The sequence below is a fragment of the Antennarius striatus genome, chromosome 18 (genome assembly GCF_040054535.1).
Source record: "Antennarius striatus isolate MH-2024 chromosome 18, ASM4005453v1, whole genome shotgun sequence".
Taxonomy (NCBI): Eukaryota; Metazoa; Chordata; class Actinopteri; order Lophiiformes; family Antennariidae; genus Antennarius; species Antennarius striatus.
The window spans coordinates 8634741-8645420 of NC_090793.1; the positions used below are offsets into that span (position 1 = coordinate 8634741).

Below are 10680 nucleotides of genomic sequence, written 5' to 3' on the forward strand. Positions count from 1 at the left end.
CTTTATGCATTAAATTAATTGGTAATGGAACAACTATAGTGAAGTTGCATATCCTAAGGGCTGTGAAAATTGAAAAACGATAAAATTAATTGCTTTGGAATACAACTGGGCAGAATATGATTACATTTGTCCTCATGTGCTAATACATTCACGTACACATGGAGATCAACTATAAGCTCAGTGGATCTTTGTCTGGATTTGCTTGTTTTCTGTTATTTTAACTTCAAGGAATTTGCTTTTAAAACATCCTTGAATAAATGCAATAAGGAATGAAAGAGCAAAACAGCATTTGCACAGGATGTTGTGAGCAATACGAGCTGATGTACGTCGCTGTATATGTCGAGGACAATGGAGGACGATCACAGCATCCTTGTGAAAGAAGGGATGCAGCTAATAATACGTTTGGTGGGTGAGAGGAGTCCCGAGGAGTCTTGTATCCCTTTTTAGTCACAAGTCAAAATGTTCTTGTCAGCAGGGGGTGACAATTAAAAACTGATTCGGAGATCATAATCATCGGTTCCATCTTCGGATGAGATAGTAAAATTAGATTGGTCAGTGTTTTGTCCCCTTTGACAGTTCAGCGGCAATTCTGACTGACAGACGCTAGAGAGGCACTTCAAGCTTCATGTTTGGCTTTAATATTTGAGGTTTGAGTTTTTGTTTGACCCTGAATGATGGAAAGAAACTTTGACCTTTTTGACTTTCAATGTATGAAATCAATGGGCTGTAAATTGAATTAAATAATAAACCTGAAAGCTTCATGACAGACATCTAGTTGGGTTTTGCCTATGATGAATCGCTCTCTGAGGAACACAATACAAAAATGCTCATGCATTTCCTTCTAGTCTTTTGCATATAAATATGTTGAAAAGTAAATTGGTATTTATTTTCGAATTAAAACTGCATTTTAATGCTGTCACAGTGACATGCAGAGAAATGGAAAAGCTGTTTTTATTTTTATTTATGTTTGTGGACCAAAAACTGGAGTTCATTTCATGTGAATCAATATATTTGAACAGCACTTCAATTATCGATGGTCCATTTCACTTTGGAGGATCACATTAAACATCAAGAACTCTCTGACAGGGATATTTCCTTTTGCTTTTAAGGGCCCATTTGTGTCCTTCTGCTAAAATCCTCCTGAATCTTGCTCCTTTTATCCTTTTTTTTTCACTTTCTAAAATCATCTCTGACACCTGCAATTTGACAGCTTGCCACAGTTAACAGGATGAGTAAAAACACATCTACAGATCCCCTCCAAATTTTTGAAAGCTGCTGTCAGGACAGGTGTTTCTTTGAGCGACCCTTACTGTGCTTGATGGGTGTTGATGGGTTGCTGTGTCCTGTTCCTTCTGGCAAAAATGACCAAAAACTAGCCTGTCTGGCTGTGGTTAGGGATCACAAAAGCCTTGTTCCTTTTGTATCCCTGTAGTCTGGTTATCAATACAACTCAAGAGCCGGGCTTAGGGAGGAACCTGAGGGGACGATGCTGCTCACTGTGCTGTAAGGCTTTTATCGTATAATGAACATCAGTCTCTGCGCCTCTTGATAGAAACATCAGGAGGTGGGATTATGCATATTAGTGGTCCTCGTCTGTTCTCTTCGCTGCTTTCACGGCTTAATACTGACATCTGCCCACCAAGAGCCGCAGATGAGCTGGAAGACTTTTGTTGAATGTCTTCTATTCTATTCAGATGATTAATCTGATCACTATAATGGACTACATGCATGCTATTTAGATGACATTATAATGGAGGCTGAATCGGGGGGAGACACTCAGGCTCTCTAGTGTTGATAGAAACTGTCAAGTAGGCCAACAGTGGTTGATCTGCATCACCTCAAATATTTTAAGTTACTAAATTGACAGGTTTTTCTTGCTAATTTTGTGTCATGCAAATTTCAACAGGTTCTATATGATTTCTATTTGTAGATCATAATAAAAGCTTTTACCTTCATGTATTCAGATGCTTCAGCTGTTGTTTAATTCTGCTAGAATCTGTTTAACTGCACAAAAGTTCTGGGCCAAAGGTGTGGGAGCTTTGGAAAGCTGTGAACATTCATTATTTTTCATGCTCTCAGCCAAAACTATGCATGTGTGGGCTGGACTGCAGCTTATATAATGAACATTTGGAAACTTCAGGGGACAAAGCGAGGCCTCAGGGGTTTTGTTAGCACTCAATGCTTCTGTTCTGTGAAGGCTGACATTAAGAGAAACCAGACTCAGTGTTTGCTGAATGCTCATTGTGTGTTTTAAAGAAAGCTCAACATTTTTTTGAGGATTTCTTCTGGCATCTTTCAAGGTGAGATGGTTCAGGTTGGCTGAAAGGGTGTGGTAGCGGCGGTATTATACATTTTGGATCTGTTCATGGGATGGCGCCCTCTGGTGTTTACTTCTGACAACAGCATTAAAAATATTTTAAAACAGTGGAACAAAAAAGTTGAGAATCTTGATGAAACAATTGGTTCCGTAATACTGTATATGAATCAGACTAATGGAATAACAGTGTTGCATGGCAGCAGAACCATCAGCGTCACAGAAGTAGAGGTAGGTCACATATAAGCAGTACAGCTCATCATCTGAGACATACTATTAAAAAGGCTGCTGTCAGGGTTCTCCATTGTTAAACTGAAATAAATAAATAAATAAAAATGGATCCCCCTTTTATTTTTGGGGCAGCAGCGATTATTCATATAGTGTGATTGTAATCCAAATAAGCGTTTAAGTGTAATTGACAAAGTTCCTCCTTGCAATATGGAAGAAAAATATCTACTCATTTTTTCAGATCCATCCCATAATTGGAATGGGTTCCGAACGCTCCAACCAAGCTTAACGCCAGTTTCTTAAAAAACAAACAACTGTAATAAGGTCAAGTTTAAAACTAAATTGTTGCCATGGAAGCCATGCAATTAGTTATAATGCAAAAATATATTTTGCATCATTCAAATACAAAGGCAGTTTGCAAGATGAGTTTAAAAAAAAAAAACAACCCAAAAAACACGCTCCCTTCTTCAGAATTGGGTTGAGTTGTTGCCATGGTAACAGAAAAAGTACAAATTCTGAATAACTCCAGCATATGGTTGAGGTGTATGCACAGTTTGCAGAAGATGTATTGAAGTTTTTAAGTTAAGTTCCAGAGAAACTCGAAGAAGCACAAATGGAATATTTTTCATCAAAATGTGCAAAATTAAGTTTTGGTGTCATTTATGTTTGATGTTCTGGCCAAGTTTTGCTTATCGAGTTACAGAAAACCTTTTAACAGATGGACAGGGATAGCTGTATCCCTCACATCATACGCCGAGGTAGTGTGTGTGGGTGTGTGTGTGTCTGTGTGTGTGATACAATCATTTCACTTTTGCTTCACAGCAGCAGAGATTTTATGAGGTCTATTCTCAAGTAATTGGTCAATAAAATGGCGAAGCCATATGGTACAAGATACGATCATTTAATTTTTGATTATGTTGTTGCAGAAATGTGTTTCCTTTTAACAATGTCTCTGTCATTCTTGTTGGAAACATTGTCTCGAATCTGAAGTAGTATTAAAAACAGGTTTTCCATCGAGTTCAGCTTTCCTCTGATGACATTAGTAAACAAACACAAAGCTTTTGTACACAGCACAAATAAACAGCGCACATTTAAGTGTGGCACGGTTGTTGCTTCAAACACTTTAACATGGGGGAAAGCAAAATCAATCTTGGAAGAAAATGTTGCAGATGATAAGAAATCTGAGAAGTCCTGCTAAAAACAGGAATGATTTCTAAGCAGGATGCGGCGAAAGAGTAAGTGCCTCCAGCTCGTTGATCTGAGCAGAAACAAGAGAAAGCAGAGAAAAAGATACTTCACTCTGAATTTACATTTTTTTCTCCTGTGCTATAGCTACTGTTGCAGTCCAGTGATAAGTGTTTTACCTTTTTTCCTTGAATTTCCAGGAAGATGAATGAAAGTTGTATTAAAATATGCTCATTTTCTCACATTGTATGCCGTTCTAAGATGCACGAGAGGCCATAATTGGTTAGAAAATAAAATGTTTTTCTTGAAAATAAAAACAAATGCAATTTCATATAATCAGTCTACCATTATCACAAACTGGTATGAACATAAGGGTCTAAAAAGATCACCATAATTCATCCAATAGTACATAATGAAGAAGCCCAGGATTCTGGCATCAGCGTACAAGAAACCTATTCTCTCTTGGTAAAATAAAAGCACCTGTATGTTTCTTTCCCCCTTCAGACCTGAGAAAAGCCAAAACACACTCCACAGATTAGACCAGACCTGCAGTTTAACATAAAAAAGGACATCTAATGGCTTTAGACACACTTCTGAGAATACATGGTAAAAAACAAAACAGTTAATAAATAGACAAACGGACAAACTCAATCATTTGGCAGGTAAGCACAAATCAGTCTATAAACGAAACAAATCACATCAGGAGAGAAAGACCCCCCCCCCCCCCACCCACACCTCCACCCCACCCCCTGGTCTTCGGGAGGAGACAGTAGTTCCTGTGTTCTGGAGGAGGTGTGTGCTTCTCCTCTGCCGTCTTTTGCACTCTCCAGCTGCCCCCCCACCTGACTAAATATATCAGGGGCCCTTCTGTCGCCAGTAGGGGTCCATTTATGGCTCCACACATGCAAAGATAACCCCCCCCCCCCAGCATCCTTCCCTTGTGGTGCAGAGGCGTGCTCACTACCGAATCCTGGTGAAAAGGTTCAGCACTGACACAGATTCCTAAAAGTGGAGAGAGGGGACATATGAGCTTATGTGTTTGGGGGGGTGGGAGGTGGGGGGAGGTGGGGGCAGAATGAAGAAATAAGAGAAGAAGATCTTCAGATCCAAAAACAACCTTCCTACCTTAGTGGATCTCATCTTGCTAAAGACATTCCAGAACCGGAGGGTTTCATCCCCAGCTCCTGTGACGATGGCCTCGCCGTCGGGGGACATGGCCTGCAAGCAAAACCAGCAGCGAGTATTTGAACAGTACTTTCACGTTTACAACACATTTGTATTTATTTATTTTTTCAGACTAGATTTCTTTTTGTACTTATTTATAGCAACCTTGGAACTGTTGACATAATTATCTGAAGGTGGTCACAGTGTATACTGACCAGATAGAGCACTCTGTAGGAATGTCCAGTAAGTTTGGCCACTTGAGTGAGAGAGGGATACTTCCACACTAGGATCTGGTTCTGGGAGTATCCGTGTGTGCTCACCTGCAGGACACAAACAGCATCTACATATTTATCTCAGACTTCATTTAAGCTTGTTTGTTTGGGGTATGTAAATGCATACTGCCCAAAAATAAATCACTTGAACAAAAAAAAACAAAAAAACAACCTTTTTGGGACTTACCAGTTCGTTCGTGTGCTTGGACCAGGCCAGGTTGCAGACCTGCGAGCCGGTGTCGGTGCACTGCAACGGCTGGCCTGTCAGCGTGTTCCAGAAGCGGATGCAGCGGTCGGCGGTGCCGCCTCCAGACGCCAGCAGGCCGTGTTGGTGAGGAGACCAAGCGATGGCTTTCACCGCAGCCAAGTGCTCCGTGTACTGCTGCACCGGGAGGACGCTGGAGTGGTTCCACACCAGTAACTATGGGCAACAGGTTAAAATTAATTTTTAGATGTTTCATGACAAGTTCCCGATGCTAATGTGAGTCACAGAGAAACGGGTGAGATTCCCACATCTACAAACCTTGTTATCGTTTCCACCTGAGGCTAGCAGCTGATGGTCGGTACTCCACTTGAGTCCGCAGACTTCCTGTCTGTGTCCTTGGAGACGGCGCTCTGACTGGAGAGGCGGGGCTCTGATGTCACGCTGGAGAATCACTCGATCGCGACTCCCCGACGACAGCTGGTCGGCGTTCCACGCCAACGCACCTGGCAGCAGGGAATAAAAAAAAGCACATTAAAAAGGGAGGTGATCCACCAAAAGTGAGAGTATTTTGTCCACATTTGTCTCTCCAGCCGCTAAAACTCACCCACTCTAGCTGTGTGTCCTTCTAGCACAGAAAGCTTCTTCCCTGCCGCTGCATCCCAAATCTGTACATAGCCTTTATGAGTCCCCACAGCCACCAGGTTACCCTAAGAATAGGAACACTGATGTCAGAACAATCCGTGATGACTTGAAAAAAAGCCAACTCCATCTATCTTTACTCGTGAGTAGCAACAGCTGTTTTTACATTACGCAATATGAGTACATTTATTTCTTTGTGCTTGATTAGAAAAAATGTGAATGAAGATAAAGTCAGTATACGATTAAAACTTTATTTGAGATGCTGTAAGGATTTTAGCATCCAGTAAATGTTAGGATTGATTTCAAGTAGTGCTGTCAGGCGATTTAAAAAAATAATTTAATTACAGGATAATTTGTAAATTTGCTATCTATCTATCTATCTATCTATCTCTCTATCTATCTATCTATCTATCTATCTATCTATCTATCTATCTATCTATCTATCTATCTATCTATCTATCTATCTATCTATCTATCTATCTATCTATCTATCTATCTATCTATCTATCTATCTATCTATCTATCTATCTATCTATCTATCTATCTATCTATCTATCTATCTATCTATCTTCCCCCAAATAAAGATTTTGAATTCTACGACATTACAAAGTTGTAGCGCATGACTAATCAATAGAATGCACCAAGAACAGAAGATTTAAAATCCACGTTTTTATTGGTTAAGTGTGTTTTATAAATGACATTCAAAAGAAAAAAGGCCGAGCACATCAGCAAACCAGTTAGACCAGGTGCATTTCTAAAAAAAGACTCTTCTCACTTGCTTTTACTTCCAGTAGAGCTTTGACATCTGTGACTGTTTCTGGTGAATAAGTTATTTTAAGCATCTACAAATAATTTGCAAAGTTGACAGTACACTACGTAGACTCACCCGCTCTGACCAGCCCACAGATGTTACAGAATCTCCCTCTACAGAAAGATCACACAGACGTGTCACCTGAAAAGACAGAGGGGGAAAAAATTTCACAGATTCACCTGGACATGCGAGACATACTTCAGTTACGTCCAAAGCATGAGATCTTTATGTGGCCTTACACAAAGTGAGGCCCAATCACACACATACCTGGCTGGTGCATGCACTCCACAGGTAGACACAGGTTCCCAGTCCAACACTGAGTACATTCAAAGAGGACCAGTCTACTAGGTTGAGGTAGAAGTCGTCCTGAAGCTCCGGAGCATCCAGAACTTTAAAAGGAATTTTGGATATTTTGCGTGTGGGTTTCCTTGGCGACCGGAGCAGCTTCTGACTGCAATGCACAACGTTGATCAGAATTTTAATTCTACTTCTCCAAAAAGAGGAGATGATAGTGGAAAATTGACAAGGAGGAGGCAATACCTGTTGCTACTAACAGGTGATAGAGAATACGGAGAGACGGTGTTCCCATCCTCTTCTGGCAGAGCCCTCTTGGCGCTAACAGAATACTAGAAAACCACAACAGATGATTAGCAATAAGCAGAAAAACCTCTCTATTAAGCTATAACATTCGAAGTTATGGCCACATCATCTGTTCTTACACTAAAAAGGCTCCTCTTGGCTGGAGTGGACGGCTGCAGACGACGGTCTTCTGACTGCGGATCCTGGACTTTCTCAATTCCGGCTCCCAGCAACTCGTTCTTTAGCAGAGCCGAGTAGGCCAAGCCGTCTGCTGTGAGGGAGAAGAAACAGAAACTCAAACAAAGCTGTCGAGATGATGCCGTTCAAACCTTTTGTCCCTCTTGTAATGTCTCATCTCTCTGGTTCACACCTGTAAAGATCAGAGAGAACGCTGAATTGCGTCACTCTCCCCAGGCTCGGTAAAGATCAGATGATCCACTTCGACTAAACTACTGTGATCATGAGCTGATAAAAAAGATGAAACTCACAAGATGTATAAGTGAGATGAGTGTCAGTCATTTCCAGCTGACAATCATACAAGAAATTCAAAACTAAAATAATAAGAATAATATGAACAAGCTGAATTTGTTGTTTTGAAGTACTGTTAAAAGCATTTTGTCTGCCACCATGACTGTATTAATTGGAAGAGATACAGTAAAGATACATTCTATAATTATAATTTGCAAAAGGCTGAACTACCAGAAAGGATATAATTCACTGTTTATGTGTAAAGGAAATTATGAAGTCCTTTCTTTGGGACACAAAGCTATGATTCTGTGTGTTTATCAGACAGCTGGTTAAGAAAATATTAGTTGCTACCCTTAGGATAACTAACTCACTTTTGCTGCATATCACCAAATGTGAGGCTACATCTTTTTGAGCATGTCACGACACTGTCCCACACATTATTTTTCACAACATCAGACTGTTAGCATGTAGGTGGACTGATTTACCTTTATTGCCATCTGTTGTGCCATCTTTGGTTTTCCTGTTTTGATTGTGTGACTTTTCAATTTCCTGTGCCACAAGATGAAATAAATAAATGATCATCTTCAACTTCATCTTCACAAAGATGTTGTGCATTTATAGAAAAACAAAATGGAAAAATGAAGATAATTTAGTTCTTTATCAGCCGATCACCACTTAGATCTGGAGGAGATTACATTTTGATATCCCTGGGTGTATTGCATTAGACTCACGTTGATGCGGTGGAAGTTGACGCTCCAATTGGCTCCAGCCCGAGAGGGAATAAAGCGATCGCCATGCTTGCTGGGGGATGACAGCGGGGAGCTGGTGGGTGTCAGAGCTCGTGCAGCTCCTACAGCTTTCTACACAACAGAGGAGGGGACAGAGAGCACTTCCTGAATGGGAGCTAAACAAAAACAGGCCTTCTACAGTGATTTGAAAGCTTGATGACACAACTGGGAGATATTTTAGGAGGCAGATGGTGCATTGGTTAAAGGTGTTAACAACAGAAGGCTACATTCACAAAACCAGCCATTTGGCCAATAAGGTTTTTATCACTTAGCACGCCTTGTGAGTGTCAAGTGAAAGAGGCTGGCCTGTTTAAATGATCATCCATTCAACGCAATGAGTGCATCACACTATCCTCCCAGGACTTTGTTAACAATCCTGTTCAGGACATTTTACGGACATTACATTCAATCTCATTATGTCATATTAACATCATTATATTAGGATTATTGGTAGTAGCCTTGACAACTACTCCAAGGACGACAGATTATGACCTAATCACAAGTTATGATGCCAATGACCTCACCTGGCAAGGTGCGGTCATTTTGGCTCATTTCTCATACAAGTTTGGGTTCAAGAGAAAACAAAGCTTGTATCTATTCAGACAAATGTATGACAGACAACAACTATGTGAGTCCCTATTATTTACTTACTAGTGGGCTTGCATTTTCATTTTGAATATTGATCTGCCTGAGCAGCCTGCACTCATAGACCTGATCCATGATGCCTGAAAACAGAACAATATTGGTTAAGAGAGTCATAAACATCACATTGATGTATACTGGATCTGACACAAATACTGGAGTAACTGAACTGTACTTTTGTCACACTTACTATTAAAAAGAAATAGTATGTCTACCTGTGGTGCGGCACAATAAGTATTTCTGAAATTAAACACAAAACATAGTGCCCTGATAACTAAACCTGTTTAGTTCTTTAATGCCTGATAAGGAAGTTGTCAAAACAAATGCAGTTATACAAATAATTGTTATTTTTCAATCAATGAATACTATGTTTTCAAATTATCCTGTTTGTTGTCCATTTACAAATTGATCACCAAATCCAGTGCCAGTGGTGAGGTTTTTTAAATTGCTTCTTTTGTTCAAGCATCTTATCGTGTAGCTTGTCAAATGTTTTTCACTTTGCTATTAAATTACCTTTTTAATTAATTTCCAAATAATTGTTAATTTTCTGTTGATAAAGTAATCTTCATGAATTCAGCAAAGCGTTGAACATGTTGCTTTGCGATACTGAACAGTGAATGCTTAGTGACACGTAATGTCATTTGAATATCAATGAGTAGGATCCATAGTCTCTACACTGTAAGCGATGACTGATTAGCGAAGCGTCAAAACGTCCATCACAGTTCATGACATTAGGACTTCATCGATGCGATTACAAATAAAAACCCAACAATTATTTGGTCTTAAATCTCAGATCAAGTCCTACTGAGGCTGTTTAAACCGGAGGAATGACATCAGGTGTAGCTAACACTGACTGATTCAGCAGTCTTCAACTATGGTCACTTAGATTATTTGTGATAATCTGAAACCTGATGCGTCCAGTACTATTTTGACAGCTGATAAAACTTTCCAGTCACGGGACAGAAAATAATTTGTGTTAGTGAATATCATTTATCTATAATCTTTATGTTAAAACGAATCAAAAACCAAATTGTCCGGTATTTAGAGCTAGGCTAATGCTATCGACTACTGTGGTATACTTAGGGAAAGCTAGCTGTCCGGCTAATGGCATTAGCAACATTGTTCTCAATCTTCAGTGAAATTAGTACCTACCGTCGCTCGGTAAACACCTCCCGTTGTCTGTCACACACTTCTTTCCTTTTTTTAAAATCGTTTTTAAAGTTTAGGTTTCACTGTTCTAAACAGGTCTAGTAAAACACAAATATCTTGAACCGTACGTTCAATTTAGGTCCGCAAAGGATCACGGGAGCGACGTGACGTAGCTGATTTTGAATCACACATTTTTTTGTTGCCAGGGAAACATAACACACGGATTCAGTGGAGGT

At 39.9% G+C, this 10680-nt stretch overlaps 1 protein-coding gene across 2 annotated transcripts; it reads right to left on the bottom strand.

The window, feature by feature from the left end:
* Window positions 1-4454: 4454 nt before the first annotated feature.
* LOC137612081 (fizzy-related protein homolog) lies at window positions 4455-10588 on the bottom strand. Of its 2 annotated transcripts, none has more exons than XM_068340406.1 (14): window positions 10448-10588; window positions 9305-9378; window positions 8597-8725; window positions 8351-8414; window positions 7538-7665; window positions 7359-7444; window positions 7086-7269; window positions 6894-6959; window positions 5973-6075; window positions 5687-5871; window positions 5351-5584; window positions 5107-5211; window positions 4853-4945; window positions 4455-4729 (listed from the first exon to the last, which is right to left on the bottom strand). In XM_068340406.1, exons 2-14 carry the CDS (start codon window positions 9371-9373, stop codon window positions 4688-4690), a joined length of 1488 nt encoding a protein of 495 aa, XP_068196507.1. In that variant the 5' UTR covers window positions 9374-9378; window positions 10448-10588; the 3' UTR covers window positions 4455-4687. The 2 variants fall into 2 exon arrangements, with proteins under 2 accessions (XP_068196507.1, XP_068196506.1); XM_068340405.1 differs by having other exon boundaries at window positions 7538-7668.
* Between the last annotated feature and the right edge of the window lie 92 nt (window positions 10589-10680).